Source organism: Palaemon carinicauda, chromosome 27 (assembly GCF_036898095.1).
Source record: "Palaemon carinicauda isolate YSFRI2023 chromosome 27, ASM3689809v2, whole genome shotgun sequence".
NCBI classification, from domain to species: Eukaryota; Metazoa; Arthropoda; class Malacostraca; order Decapoda; family Palaemonidae; genus Palaemon; species Palaemon carinicauda.
In genome coordinates this window covers 59,833,825-59,850,587 of record NC_090751.1, presented here as the reverse complement: position 1 = coordinate 59,850,587, position 16,763 = coordinate 59,833,825, and the positions used below count along the sequence as shown (strand labels likewise).

The 16,763-nt window shown below is 35.3% G+C and overlaps 1 protein-coding gene across 1 annotated transcript; it reads left to right on the top strand.

Annotated features, from left to right (window-relative positions):
• Positions 1–4,144: 4,144 nt before the first annotated feature.
• On the top strand, positions 4,145–12,072 carry LOC137620922 (uncharacterized; the record flags this gene model as incomplete). The annotated part of the gene is made up of 4 exons (XM_068351366.1): positions 4,145–4,170; positions 7,501–7,525; positions 11,149–11,152; positions 11,279–12,072. Coding segments are annotated over 4 exons (849 nt in total), but the record flags the coding sequence as incomplete, so codon positions are not given.
• Positions 12,073–16,763: the final 4,691 nt, after the last annotated feature.

Here is a 16,763-nt window from a genome sequence, read left to right as displayed (position 1 = left end):
CTCTTTTTGCAGTTTCCACTGCGATTTTATGGAAAATTTAATTTTACGTCGTTTTAAACGATGTCGAGGTCAATGTATATTTTCATCTATTCAATTTTTCATCTGACTCGTGTAATGAGTAAACTACTCATTTTTGTATTTTAATGTCATCATCTGGTGTTTAAGCGTTATCAAAACTTCAAGCTCAAAATTTATCGACCGAATAATTCACACATGCGTCCTTTCCGAGTTATTTAATTAATATCCTTTAAAGTGTATTATACTGCATATGGATTTATTTTAGTCTATTTATTCGGTAAAAGAAAAAGTTTGGATGCAATGTAGACAATGATTGACCGTATTATTATTATTATCATATATTATTATTATTATTATTATTATTATTATGATTTATTATTATTATTATTATTATTATTATTATTATTATTATTATTATTATTATTATTATTATTATTATTATTATTATTATTAGCTAGGCTACTGTAAAACCCTAGTTGGAAAAGTGGTAAACTGTAAGCCTAGGGGCTCCAACAAGGAAAACAAGCCTGTAAGGACAGGAAAGAACGACATAAATAATCTATATGAGAAGGAATGAATAGAAAAATATGAAATATCTTAAGATCGGTAACAACGTTAGGATAGATGTCATATATAAACTATAGAGATGTCAGCCTGTTCAACATGAAAACATTCACTTTAAAGTTCACTTTGAAGTTTCACCGATTCAACTGCCTGATTAGATCATTCCACTATCTGGTCATAGCTGGAATAAAACTTCTAGAATACTGTATAGTGTTGAGCTTTATGATGCAGAAAGTATGATTGTTAGAATTAACTGCATACTTAGTATTACGTACATGATGGTACAGTCTGGGACCATCTGAATGCAGAGGATAGTCAGAATTATGAAAAATCTTATACAATATTCATAAAGGACTAACAACGACAGTGCCAGAGGTAGATATCCAGATGAGGAATGAGAAATTTAATAGACCATTTCTTTTTTCTTTTAATTAAGATGAAAGTTAACAGCTGGAGATTAGAAAGGAAAGCAATACTCAAGGTAGACTGAAAAAAAAAAAAATCTTCAAGATAGACTGATCACCGAAAATTTCAAAAGGCTTTCTCAATAGGCCAATATTTTTTTTTTTTTTTTTTTTTTTTGTGCAATTGAAGAAGACAGACCGAATAAGTTTCTCGAAGGTAAATTTGAAATCAAGAATCACAACTAGAATTTTAAAGGAGTTCTGTAAAGTTAAGAAACATTATTAATGCATAGATCTGAATCTTGAGGAGCATCTGTACTCGACCTACTTAAATCATACTTTGAATTTTTATTATGGTTTAAGTTCATGCCACATAATTTGCACCGTACAGTAATTTTAGCTAGATATCTCTCAAGGATTCAGCAACCCCAGATTTACACACTCAAGAGATGGAATTGATGCTGAGAGTAGCATCATTTATATATGAAACGAACTTTTCTAAGCTAAGCCATATAAGACTACCATGGATACTGTATATGGTATATAAAGTAAATGATCAAGAACACTACTCTGAGGAACACCAGGCATTACATTCCTATACTCAATATGGTGCCCATCAGCAACTACTCTATAATCTATTACTTGAAAATTTAATAATGATGCTAAGAAAAGACCCACCATTTTTTTTTTCACACAAATTAAGATGAGAATCAGCAGCTGAAGACCAGACAGAAGAACAATGCCCGTAACAAGGTAAAATGAAAGAATATAAAAATTCCTTCATGATAGATTGATCACCGAAAATCTGAAAGACTTTCCCAACTAGCTATTTTTTGTGCAGATGAAGAAGAAACACCGAATGTGTTTATCAAAAAATAGATGAAAGATAATTGCAAACACTTATGGAAAGTCTCTCTCTCTCTCTCTCTCTCTCTCTCTCTCTCTCTCTCTCTCTCTCTCTCTCATAGCTTATACGTCACTGTAGTGGCTCAATATTTTAGAATTTAAAAGAAGGTAACGCAGTTGTTTATATATAAAAGGGTGCAATTTTTGACCCCAAAAGGAAGGCCTATCTATATCGTAATTCATGGAAATTTTTCAACGCTTCGAAAGTAATTGGTAGTCAGACTTCCAGACCGGCATGCACCCCACACCTGGTAAAGATCACTCGTAAGATATGAGTAGCCATTTCATTTATTAGTCAAGTCTCACCACCAGCGCTTCAACTATCGTGAAGGCTAGCTATATCCATGAGAAAACTATCCCATAAATGCAAATTTTTAGGCTCTGTTATTGATAGCATCTTGGGAAATAATTCAAAAGATCTTATGACTTCTTGACTGTCTGTTCCTAAAGGCTTTGGTTGCTTGCTAACTGTTTAGAAACATATTTGCGTTTGTACGTCACTGAAGGCCAAATGAAAGGCATATCGGGTGATCAACAATGCTATTCTCTCTCTCTCTCTCTCTCTCTCTCTCTCTCTCTCTCTCTCTCTCTCTCTCTGCGTGTGTGTGTGCGTGTTCATGTGTTAAGGACAAGCGAAAAACCTCTTTTACAGCATCATTACAGGAATACCTCGCCGACATAATTTTAATACTTAACTCTTCGGAACTCATTAGGCTGGTTAATTTTCTCCCCTTGAATAATAATACTCTTCGGAATGTTGGAAAATAAATGTTATATTAATTGCAGTACTCTTCAAATCAATTGAAATAGTTATCTATTTTTTAAAACTTAATCTCTCTCTCTCTCTCTCTCTCTCTCTCTCTCTCTCTCTCTCTCTCTCTCTCTCTCTCTCTCTCTCCATTCTGTGCGTGTAATGAAAAAAAAAGTTCTCAAAGGCTTTACAACTTGGCTGTTGACGCCCCCTGCACATCATTTGCTATAAAAGGGTTTTTCCCCTTGATAGGAGAAATAGAGCTGATTGGCAAAACACTGGCATTGATTAGATCAATTTCACTGTAAAAAATTGAAGTCCTAATCCCCGGAAGTACAATTACCAGCGTTGTCTTGTATATGACAGGTCAGGTAACTCTATACTTCTTGTATGGTCGGCTTCTTAATCTGTAGATTTCCTGCACATCCGTAGAGACTAAGGAGACAAGGGAATTTGAAACGTCGCTATAACGTGATGCCATTCTCCTTTTTTGTAATGAATATACACTTCTTTTTCTCTCTTATATCCTGTTGATTTTAGTGATAGACTAGGAGTAAACAACCTGAGCAACTGGGACTCCTGAAAATACTTAAGAATAGAAAATCGTAAACTAAATTAGGATTGGAAATGCTGTGCAGTTTTGATCAATTAATTTTGAAGTGTTTTTTATAGGAAGAACAACTTTATCTTATCTCTTGAATTGTGTTTGGTTTTGCAAATATAATTTAGAAGGAAAAACAGAATTATGAATCCTTTAATGAAAATCTGTTAAAAAGTGGTCTTAATTGTTATCTTATCCCTGGCTATATGTTATTTACAAAACAGTCGGAAAAAAACTGTTTTCGTGTGGCAGTCGCGCACTTATTCGATTTTTCCATCATTTATAAACTCTCTATGGATTGTAATGGTAAATATTAACACTTTGAACCACTGTGCATCACATACAGAATACGTCATTTGGATATCAGAATTGTGTACGTGAGTAACCTCAAAACTATTTATGTAATAGCGATTTATTCCGACAGCAATCTCTTGATAGTTAGACGAATCTCTTTAAACCTTCTGCATGTGGTCATGCAGACAAGCAAAGCCTATTCTTAATACGCATGATATGCGTTGGCAGTGTTAACGTACATGACTCGCTGTTTATCATAGGATGCACGGGATGACTCACCCACCAACGTCACTCGTTAACTATGCTCCCGTTACCCGTTAACGTGCAGCATATATATTTATATTTATTTGTTTACCTTGGGATGAGAGTTTTACAAGCAGCGCTTGTCATTTTGGCTAAAGGTTATATTTACAGAGGGCCTCCTACATCTAATATCCTGGCTCTCTGCTTTCGTTGGCGGTCGTCACGGGGTGAATGATGTTTGTCTACTTAAATAATACACGGACGAAGAATTTCACGCGCATTTGGGCTCTTGCACGCTCGCATTCACCCTTGGTCATCATATCAGAAAATAGATTGAACTTTAGTATTAATTATCACAAGTGACATAATCCGTTTGAAAGTCCTTCTTTGTATTCTGTTAGATAGATTTACATTATTCTTTTAATGTTCAGTAAATGCTCATGGGACATGAGAAACATTACCCCTCTCTCTCTCTCTCTCTCTCTCTCTCTCTCTCTCTCTCTCTCTCTCTCTCTCTCTCTCTCTCTCTCTCTTAACCGCTTTACAACTATAGCCTTGCTTACAAAACAGCTTTGATATCTGCGTTGGCGGAAATTTAGCATTTTGACTTGTCATTTTGGAAATGCTCGCCAGTACCCTCCCTCGGACCGAATGGTTTTTTTTTTTTACGAAGCGGGGACTGATTTGGGCATCGAAAATAACCGGTGATGGAGTGTGATGTCGGTAGCAAAGGCTCTTCTTCCAACGTCCCTTGACAGTCTTGACAGGTGACAGGCGTGTTGACATGGAAGGTTACAAATTACATGTCGGGCTGTCGCCTCCTGAACGCTTATGGAGGGAGTGGTAGAATCCTCCGAGGGTGGAGGAGTGAAATATTCTGAATGATGAATACCCAACATAATGGGAGTGGAATCCATTCCTCCTCCTCCTCCTCCTCCTCACAGTCTGACCCCACGAAAGGCCTACCTTCCCCGTCAAACGCCCTCACCCTTGAAAGAAATGAGGAAGGCTTTAATGAATGCCTTTGGAAATTAGCGAGAAGTTAAAGGCAAGGAGCAGGTGAGTCGTGGTAGCGGTGGGCGTTCGTATTAACTTAGTTTTCTTTTTAGAGATCGTGAAATAATAATTAGCTCTTTATTATTTCTTTTAGTTATACCAATTTAATCTATGATTATATTATTATTATACAAACTAAGCTGTAATCTCAGCTGGAAAAAACGGTGCAAAAAGCAAATGAAGCTAAACGTAAAATATTGGAAAATAGATAATTTTTTCAAATAGAGATACATAACAATATTCAATGAATAAGTAATGGATAAAAAATGAATCGACACGTGTGTAAATTTACGTTACCAAAAAATTATGCCCTATTCATTAATTCGAAGTTTGAACCTTATTAATCTTTTAAAGTATTGCATTTAGTTGAATCTTGCGTGGGTTACTTAGTCATTTATTTAACGGCCCGTTCAATGTATGCCCTCGTATGACTAATACATCTGAAAATAGATTGCTCGATCTTGAAATTATGCTTATACATTCACATCACTAACCTTGAATCTATAAGAACCAGTTTTAAGACTTTTGTTTGACCTCTACCTAGGATGACTCATACAGTACCTTTGAAAATTAAAGGGTCAGGCACGCAAGGTGAATCCCAGAGTCATCGTGCGGCCATGATGTCTCGCTAAATGGTATTGAGGTGCAAAGAAATGAATGAAAAATCCTGCAAGAACTAAAAAAAAAAAAGCTCGGAAGTTTTATTGGGTAACTTTTTGCCCAGGAGTTTCTTATGGTCTCTCATAAACTATTACTTCAAGCTGAATGCACTTTCACTGGAACCTTTTTTATAATAGGATGAATTGAATAGATTTTTATGAGTGACTATATTTTTCTCACTTATTAAACAATTTTACTCATAATTATATCCTTGGTGATCCTTTTCCATTTCTCACTATTGAATTTTCTTAAATGAATTTAATTTTTGTAATTATCTTCAATTTTACCAACTCTGCTATTTTGAATTTTCCCATTTGATTTTTATGAATAAAGTATGCTTCTGAATTTTCGCAAGTGGTTAATCGTAATATTCGTAGGCTATTACTATTAATTTCCCCAAGTGATAAAAGTTTTCCTAATTTATTTGAATTTTCCAAGTCCTTTTGAATTTATTTTTGAGTTTCAATGTTCATGTGAACTTTAAAATATTCTTCTTAATTATGTTAGATAGACACTAAGAATATTTTCAATTGAAATGAGTGTCTTGTGTATTTTCAAAGTGATTCCTGTTAGTTGTTCCGATAATTAGTTTAATTTTCGACTGTTTTCCATGAAATAGCAATTTGGTTGAATTTTTCCAGTAAGTGTTACAAAGCCATTCTTTTGAATGCTGCCAAGATATCTGATGAAGTTTCTCAAGTTACATTTTAGGTTACCAAATCTTCTCACTAATTTTTCCACACAATTATTGCTAGCTTTCCCTTGTGATACCTATGAATTTTCGCAAGTAATTTTTTTTTTTCACGGAATTTCTTCGTATGATTCTTATGAAGTTTTTTTTAGTGATTCTTGTGAATGTTATCAGGTGATTCTTATGATGATTCCCAGAAAATTATTATCGAGTGTCCCAGGTGTCGTCGTCGTCTTCTTTTTTTTTTTTTTTTTTTTTTTTTTTTTTTTTTTTTTAACGGAGGGAAGATTTTGATTTTAACCAAATTATTGTTTTGAATTCGACCAAGCAATTCTCTTGAAATTACCCTAGTGCTTCTCTTTAACGTTCCTGGATGCTTCTTTTAACATCCCCAGGTGCTTCTTTTAAATGTTCCCATGTGCTTCTTTTAAACGTTTCTAGTGTATTTTCCCAAGTAGTTCTTTTGCATTTTCCCAAGTACTTCACATTTCATAAATTTCAATATTGCCGTTAAAGGTACTCTTTTTCCAGCACAAGGACATCCACAAATATGCATAGACTTCACCATGTGGCAGTTACAAAAGTCACATAGATCACATAGCCATTAATAAAGAGAGAAGGGGGACTCTGAGAAATGTGAGAAGCTATAGAGGTGCAGATATTGGTAGTCATCACCACCACCTCATTGCCAAACTGAAATTAAAACTGGAAGCACCCAAGAGAAATGTAGATAGAATACCTAGGTTTCATACAACCAAGCTTCTGAGGATGATCACAGAGAAGCATTTGCAATTGAATGTAGTAATCGATTTGCAGTCTTAGAGACTTTTGAGTGACAAGGAATAGACAATTAATGAAGAATGGTGTAATATTAAGAACATATATCAGTCAGTTGGTAGTGAAGGTTTGGGACATGCAAATACAAGGAAAAGGCCATGGATATCAAATAATACTTGGAATGCTATAAACAGGAGAAAAAGACAGAAATTGATTGTTGAGAGTTTTCGAGGAAGTAATGAAAATTACAAGGTAGAGCATGGTAAGTATTCCAGTATTGATAGTGAAGTGAAAAGAAAGGCCAGAGATGACTGGAGAGAATATTTAGACAGGATGACAGATGAGGCTTGACAGATCTATGAATTCGGGGAGTGGCTATGGTGTAAGAATCGCCCATAGAATTATTAATGAAATCTCTATGGGAGCAAAGAAGAAGAAGCATATACCAATAAAAAAAGAGAGATGGATCTGTTATAACATCAGAGGATGAAGAAAGGCAACGTTAGATGGAACACTTTAGTGAAGTCATGAATAGGAGATATGAAGGGAATAATTTAATTGATATACCTGAAGCTGAAGAAGACATTGATGTGCCCATGAATGAATTCAGAGATGATACTGGCTGAAAATGAAGTGACTCCCAGGCTACTTACAAGATTATTTTGTAGAATGTGACATGAAGAGGCAAAGCCTGATGAATGGGAGCTAGGAGTGTTGGTGAAAATGCCAAAAGAAAAGGGGAGATATGACTGATTTCCATAATTACAGAGGCATCGAACTTACGTCACTTGTCATGAAAATATGTAGCATGCTTATTCTAAAGAGACTAGAAAGAAAGATTTATGAAAAGCAGAAAGATGAACAAGCAGGATTTCGAAAAGGTAGAAGTTGTATTGACCAAATTTTCATTCTAAAACATGTTGTACAGCCATGGGTAGAATATAGAAATCCACTTTTGATGGCATTTGTGGACTACGAAAAAGCCTTTGATAGTGTGCACCGGCCAATATTGTGGGGAGTCCTGCGTTATTATAGAATCCCTCTTAAATATTTAAATTTGATTAAGTCTGTACATGAGCATAGCGAGTGCAAAGTTTATGTTAATGGAGTCCTATCAAATGATTTTCCAGTGAACAGCGGAGTACTCCAAGGGAAGATGTTTTCGTCTATGTTGTTTATTCTCCTCATGGATTTTGTAAAGCTTAGGACAGTTGTGGATGGTGGAGAAGGATTGAACTGGATTGGTAATATTAAATTAGTGGACCTAGAGTATGCTGATAATGCTGCCCTTAATAGCAGAACACCATAGGATTTGCAATACTTGGATACCAGAATGCATGAAATATCACACGAGGTTGGCCTGAAGATAAATAGAAGAAAGACAGAGATAATGAGAATTGAAGATGAAATATCATCGGAAGGAGAAAGAATTAATAAGATAGAATCATTTAAATATTTGGGAACTATGATCTCCAATACAGGGTCATTAGAATTGAAGTTTAGTGAAAGATTAAAAAAAAAAAAAACAGAAAATGGCTAGGTTAAGTAAATTTTGGAAATCAAATTGCCTGAAATTTCATATAAAAATCAGACTATATATCAGTTTAGTGAGATATGTGTTACTATATGAATATTGAGTCGTGGTATTGCAATGAAACAATCTCCAACAGATTTAGCAGATTTGAAAGCAAAGGCCTAAGATGAATATTGGGGGTTAATTGGCAGGACAGGATTAGAAATGGAACTATAAGAGAGATTACTCGAGTGCCATATGTGGATGAGATCATGATGAGGGGTAGATGGAGATGGTTTGGGCACGTTCTTCGCACTTCTCAAGAGAGATTGGTTCACCAAATGGTTAACTGGGCTCCACAAGGCACTAGAAGAGTTGGAATACCCAGGCCTACATGGCTGAGAACTATGAAGCATGAAGTGGGAGGAGATGAGTGGAAAAGTATTGAATTAAAAGCTCAAGATAGAGGCGACTGGGGAACTCTAACAAGAGGCATTTTGCGTCAATAGGCGTAGGAGGAGATGATGACTTCTTTTCTATTTTCCTAAATATTTTTGAATTTTCCGAAGTGTATCATTTGAATTTTCCCAGAGCTTCATTTGGACTTAACTAAGTGCTTCGTTTTATTTTCCATATGTTTCTCTTTAGTTTTCCCAATTGCTTCTTTTGGATTTTCTTGAGCCATAGTTTGGAATTTTCCAAAGTGATTCTTAGGAATTTTTCAAGTGAAGTTTTTGAAGAATTTAATTTAATTTTTTTTCCAAGCAATTCATATGAATCTATCCCATTGTTTTTTCTACCGATTTCAGTGGAATTTTCCCTATTTTAAATTTTCAGGAGTTTAATTTCAACATAACCGAATGATTCTTGTGAATTTTCTAATGCTTCTCTTTTGTGTTTTTCCAACGATTTTCTATGATGTTTCCCTGTTGAATCTTGAGTTTTCCTAACAATTTCTATGATTTTTTCCAAGTGATTATTAGTAATTTTCCCAAGTGATTTTTTTCAAGTCACATCTATGAATTGTCTCAATTCATCAATATCAATTGTATCAAGTGAATCATATGATTTTTTTCTAGCATTTACTGTGATCCCAAGTAAATCTATTGATTTTCTAAAATTATTTATGCGAATTTTCCCAAGTGATTCTTGTAAATTTTTCCAAGTGATTCTTGTGAGTTTTCCCAAGTGTCTTTTGTTAATTTTGCCTAGGGATCCCTGTGAATTTTACCAAATGATCCCTGTGAAATTTCTAAAATTATTTCTGTTAATTATCCCAAGTGATCCCTGTGAATTCCCCCAAGTGATCCTTGTGAATTTTCCAAAGCAATCCCTGTGAATTTTCCCAAGTGATTCCTATCAATTTTCATCAAGTGTTCCTGTCATTTTTTCTCAATAAGTTTCTTGTTTTTTCCTAGTGATTCCTTTGGATTGTCTTTAGTGATTCTTTCCTCTTGATTCCTATGAATTATCCCCAAGGGATTTCTATGAATTATCCCCAAGTTATCCCTGTGAATTTTGCCTAGTGATCCCTGTGAATTTTCCCAAGTGATTCCAATCATTTTTCATTAAAGTGATTCCTGCATTTTTTCTGGATTTTTCCTAGTGATTCCTGTGGATTCTCCTTAGTAATTCTTGCCTATTGATTCCTCTGAATTATTCCCAAGTTGTCCCTGTGAATTTTCGAAGTTATCCCAGTGTATTTCCCAAGTTATCCTCTGTGAATTTTCCCAAGTGATCCCTGTGAATTTTCTCAAGTGATCCCTGTGTATTTTCCCAAGTGATTTCTTTACTTTTATTCTCAAAAAGTTTCTAGATTTTTTCCCAGTGATTCCTGTTGATTCTCAATTGTGATTCTTCCCTATTGAATCCTATGAATTATCCCCAAGGGATTTCTATGAATTTTGCCAATTAATCCCTGTAAATTTTGCCAAGTGATCCCTGTGAATTTTCCCAAGTGATTCCTACCAATTTTCATCAAGTGATTCCTGTAATTTTTTCCCGAGACGATTCTGGACTTTTCCTAGTGATTCCTGTGTATTCTCCGTAGTGATTCTTTCCTATTGATTCCTATGAATTATCCCGAGTGATCCCTGTAAATTTTGCCAAATGATCCCTGTGAATTTTCACAAGTGATTCCTGTAATTTTTTCTCAAGAAGTTACTGCATTTTTCCTCGTGATTCCTGTGGATTCTGTGTAGGGATTCTTCCGTATTGATCCCTATGAATTATTCCCCGAGTGAGCCTTGTGAGTTTTCCCAAGTAATCCCTGTGAATTTTCCCGAGTGTTTCCTAACAATTTTCATCAAGTGATTCTTGTAATTTTTTCTCAAGAAGTTTCTACAATTTTTCTAGTTATTCATGTGGATTCTCTGTAGTGATTCTTCCCTATTGATGCTATGAATAATCCCCAAGAGATTCCTATGAATTATTCCCAAGATATCCCTGTGAATTTTCCCAAATTATCCCTGTGAATTTTCCCAAGTGATTAATGTGAATTTTCCCAAGGGATTCCTGTGACTTTTCTAAAATTATTCGTGTGAATTATCCCAAAGTGATTCCTGTGAATTTTCCGAAGTGATACCTGTAAATTTTCTCTAGTGATTCCTGTGAATTTTCTAAGTGATTCCCATGGATTTTCTCTTGTGATTACAGTAAATTTTTCTCCAGAAGTGTATGGATTTTTCGTAGTGATTTCTGTGGATTCTTCTTAGTGATTCATCCCTATCGAGTCCTATGAATTATTCCCAAGTGATTCCTGTGCATTATCCCCAAAGGATTCCGGTGAATTATCCCTAAGTGAATCCTATGAATTATCCCCAATTGAATCCTATGAATTATCCCCAAGTGACTCCTGTGAATTATCCCCAATTGAATCCTATGAATTATCCCCAAGTGACTCCTGTGAATTATCCCCAATTGAATCCTATGAATTATCCCCAAGTGACTCCTGTGAATTATCCCCAAGTGACTCCTGTGAATTATCCCCAATTGAATCCTATGAATTATCCCCAAGTGACTCCTGTGAATTATCCCCAATTGAATCCTATGAATTATCCCCAAGTGACTCCTGTGAATTATCCCCAATTGAATCCTATGAATTATCCCCAAGTGACTCCTGTGAATTATCCCCAAGTGACTCCTGTGAATTATCCCCAATTGAATCCTATGAATTATCCCCAAGTGACTCCTGTGAATTATCCCCAATTGAATCCTATGAATTATCCCCAAGTGACTCCTGTGAATTATCCCCAATTGAATCCTATGAATTATCCCCAAGTGACTCCTGTGAATTATCCCCAAGTGACTCCTGTGAATTATCCCCAATTGAATCCTATGAATTATCCCCAAGTGACTCCTGTGAATTATCCCCAATTGAATCCTATGAATTATCCCCAAGTGACTCCTGTGAATTATCCCCAATTGAATCCTATGAATTATCCCCAAGTGACTCCTGTGAATTATCCCCAAGTGACTCCTGTGAATTATCCCCAAGTGACTCCTGTGAATTATCCCCAATTGAATCCTATGAATTATCCCCAAGTGACTCCTGTGAATTATCCCCAAGTGACTCCTGTGAATTATCCCAAATGATTCCCGTGAATTATTCCCAAATGATTCCTTTGAACTATCTCCAAGTGATTCCTGTGAATCTTCCCCAACTGTTTCCTGTGAATCTTCCCCCCAAGTGATTCTTGTGAATCTTCCCAAAATGATTTTTGGGAATCTTCCCCAAGTGAATATTGTGAATTTTCCCCAAGGGACTCTTGTGAATTTTCCCCCAAGGGATTCTTGTGAATTTTTCCCCAAGGGATTCCTGTGAATTTTCTCCCAAGGGATTCCTGTGAATTTTCCTCCTAAGGGATTCCTGTGAATTATCCTCCCAAGGGGTTTTTGCCAATGTTCCCCCTTAAGGATTCCTGTTATTTTTTCCATGTGATGCCTGTGAATATCAAGTAATACCTTTGGTTTATCCCCCAAGTGTTTAAAGTAGATTTTCCCTATTGATTCCTAACAGGTATCCCTTGTGATTCCTATGAATTTTTTTCAAGAAATTCCTGCGAATTATACCAAGTGATTTCCTGTGAACCCCCTCCACCAGTGATTCCTATGAATCTCTCCCCCCCCCCCCAAGTGATACCTGTGAATTTTCGCCTAAGTGGTTCCCCTGAATTTCCCAACCCTGAGTTTTTTTTTTTTTTTTTTTTTTTGCCACTTATCGTGGAAATAGTAAGGGGATGTAGCATCCCATCTCCTATAGTAACACGTGAAAAAATAATGACTGATGTAGGGATCATCTTGGGTGCTGGTGTGGATTACTAATAATGCCTTACAATGACTTTGTAACCACGTAAGTAAGATGGTATCTTTCCGAAAGGTGATGAAGATGCCGAGGAATGTGTTGAGGTTGTAAATGTATTTCATGGTCAGGTATTACCTACTGAGATCTTTCTAATCTCTCTCAAAGAGCTGTTGATTTGAGCAACTATGTCAACGTTTGCAGCGGAGTTCCGCTAAACTGACGATGAAAAAAAAAAAAAAAAAAAAAAAAAACCGTTTTCATTCCCTTAGGTACAACAATTTAGAAAAAAAATTCCCAGAAACGAATAAAATCATCTTAAAGCTTTCAGTAAGGTTCGTTTAGACTGAGTTTAATGTTTCATTACGCTAACCCGCTTTATGTTTGTGGGCAACATAAATGTTGGTTGGTATGTTTACAGCGCCACATTCTGAGAGATTTTTCGCTGCTCATTCCGACGGCAGATGGGTTACTAAGTGAGCCACCTGTGCAAAAGTAGCAACTGACTCCAGGTTTATGGAGATACCGATCCTAGGGAGGTTGGCAGGTAATGGTCTGTATAAAAGAATTTATATTGGGAAATTTTACTTTGGAGATATTGGAGTGTTTGTGCATGAATGTATACGAGAATGTACTATTTTACATCTTACAGTGGATGCTGTAAGTCAAGTAACGTTAACATCCAATTCATGTTAAAACGGTAAGGAAGTTATTTGACTCTTTATCTAATGTGTAGACAGAAAAGAATTTAAATATAAAGGACTTTAATATATTTACAAATACTTCAGATTTTTTTATGCTGTTGATTTACGTGGATTATGGTTATGCTAGGGTTCTATTTGTGTACAAGACTGAAAGTAGTTGTTAGCTTTATGTTCTTTTGAATACAAGGAACAAACTTTAGTAGCAACCCTCTATAGAAGTTCATACCTTGAGCATTTGGAGTCAATTATGAAGTACATTATCATGATCACATATCCTTTCGCTTGTTACGTTAATTTTCATTATGAGTGGTAAATGTCCAGATATTTTTTTCGTCTTTCCCCATTATGTAGGATAATCAAATAGAGAACAAGAATCATCGCCGAGAATTCCTAAGCATCGTGCTTTTTTATCTCAAAATCTTCCCGTATACCAGTCTTAATTTTTCCTTTCTATCCTCGCCTATCTCATTAAATCGCTGCTTTATCGCAAAAGAATCCAGTCTGAATCGTACTGCAATTAAGTGAAGACTGGGGAACACGAAATAGTATGCTGCTCAACGACGAGTCGGAGTGTTATAAATTTGTCTTATCTTCTGAAATATTCCGTGCTGCTTTTGCAAGGAGCAAGAAATTGTGGTAATATTTTTTTTAAGATACAAAAGCACACATACTATGAAGGCTTTGCTTAAAAATTGCTTTAAAAGTAAGAAAAATATTTCGCCTTATCTAAAAGATATGAGAATGATATAGGTTTCAAAAACATAGCGTACGAAAAAAATCGAAAACTTACCTATCTTGGTATTAGACAATGATCTGATAAGAAAACATGGCCTCCCGTGAAAGTCGTCAAATAGTAATGCCCTTGATTTCAACCGTTTTTATCCTATTATACGTTATAAATTTATAGGTAACAATGCATATTATGTAGCTTGGAATATTTCTTTCCCTAAATACGTATTGCCCTTTTACTATGCCTCTTCGTATACTCGTTTGGTGTTCTGCTATAAAATGACAGATGGTTGTTGCACCCATTCGACGAAATTTAGCATCTGGTAGATGAAAATATATCGTAAAATAAGTTATGAGTTTCACCTGCAATTTTCTCGGTATTCTGCATGCAAGCTTGGCAACGCACTTGATTGCATTTTAAAAGGAATGTCAAAATCTGTGAGTGATGATGTTTGTTTGTTCCTTAGGCTACTTTTCTACTTGGGAAACTTTGATTAATTGTTGCGTGTTTTTCGATAATTTAATTTTTTTTAGGCTTTTGGTGTCTTTTGTAACAAATTGAGATGTTTCGGTTTACTATAAGATTTTTAAAACCTTTTCCTGAAAATATTTTCTTTGCTGAGGTAACATGAGGTCATAGTTGAAGGAATAAAACCAAAGAGACAAATCAAGAAGTAAATGTACAGAATATATTATTATTATTACTATTATTATTATTATTATTATTATTATTATTATTATTATTATTATTGTCAAACCAAGATTGAGAGATTAAGTGAAAGTCTAATGAGCTTATGAGTGTTTAATGTTTGAATAAATTATCTATGTTATTAACCTGGAATGATAAGTTCTGGTTGCCTGTTGGTAACGTCTTTGCCTGAGGATCGCCAGACGGTTGAGAGTCCCGCTCAAAGTCTTTAGTTCCTTTGGTCGCTGCACCCTCACCATCCTTGTGAGCTAATGATGGGGCGTTTTGGGGATCCTATAAGTGTATTCGCTAAGCCATCGGTAGCCATTGCCTGGCCCTCCTTGTTCCTAAGTTGGTAGGAGAGGGGCTTGGTTGTTGATCATTATATATGTGTGTATATATATATATATATATATATATATATATATACATATATATATAATATATAATATATATATATATATATATATATATATATATATATATATATATATATGTATGTATATATAAAGTATATTGTCTCGCTTGATAGGGTAACGTCACTGTCCCTGCATCTGCCATTCATGAGTGGCAAGATAAGATAAATATGCAAGCCAGCTACCGAAGGTTTAATATCACTTTCATTTTACTCCAGACGTTTTTCTGAGAATTTCTCTGAGAATCTATTGTCAGAGTAAACATAGAATCGCCTGTTCCGTATATTATGGAGACGACCCATTTTGAAAGTTACTCACGGGTCTTATAGGCTATAAGTAAAAGACGAGTACTGAAACCAAACTCACAAAATTATTAGTACACCAAAATCTGGACTGATATTTGAAGACAGATTAAAGTAATTAACGAGTGGACGTTGGCGCCTTAAGGCTAGGCTTTTGAAATATGTTGTCGTCAAGGTTGATTTACATTCTCTGCAGTCCTGCTTATGAGACGGTTCTACCCCCAAGATTGATTGAACTACTAGTTTTTACTTTTCTTAGCACCGGGTGTTGCCTTAATGAACACGGCGTCTTACACCTGACTCGTCTGTCGACTGCCAGCCAGGTAGAAATATGCACAGTACTGTTGCAACTGAGAGAGAAAGCTATGCAGTCGGGAAATGGTGTCAAGATGTCTAGTATTTATTGCAGGGTTAACTAATTGGATGCTTCAATAGGGCGTTTGCGATAGCTTTGGATTTAAGGTTTCCTCCTTTCTCAGATCTTAATTTGATAAATCCTATTTGATGTCAAACGGGTTCTTTGTTCCAGTTCGTTTATGAATTTCATGTATGAAGGGTTTGGTTTCAATATAATAATCAGTGTTATATAATTATAACGGGTGTCCTCCATTTCCCGGGATACATATTATATTATGATGAATTATCATTGCCCATATTTTAATCACTTTATAACCGTTCTTTTAAACTAGCTTAATATGCTGTCAGGAATAGTGGTAGGCCTAAGCTACGGAATTGCAGATATTTTGACCATGATTTAGTATTAGGTTTTTTAAATTTTAATGTATTATCTACGGTAATGTATGTTTACCGCTATTGTAGAATGCACAAATATGAAATATTAGATTCAGAAGTTCATTTATTGGAGTTTATTTCCAGTTAAGTAAATCACAAAACAAGAATCTTTATCTTTTCATGAAGTGTTAACACTTAGGTGCAGTCAGTGCCCGAATTTAGAGGATTAGAATTTTAACATAGCGGGATGTACTCATAAAATTCACAAAGTTACAAGCAGCCTCCATGTCGTTTGCCTCATATTGATGGCCTCCAAACAACCTATAAAAATGCCATTAAACAGTTTCGGACCACTTAAAGCAACAGACCACGAAGAGATCAATTTCCTGTTTATGTTCATATATATGTATATAT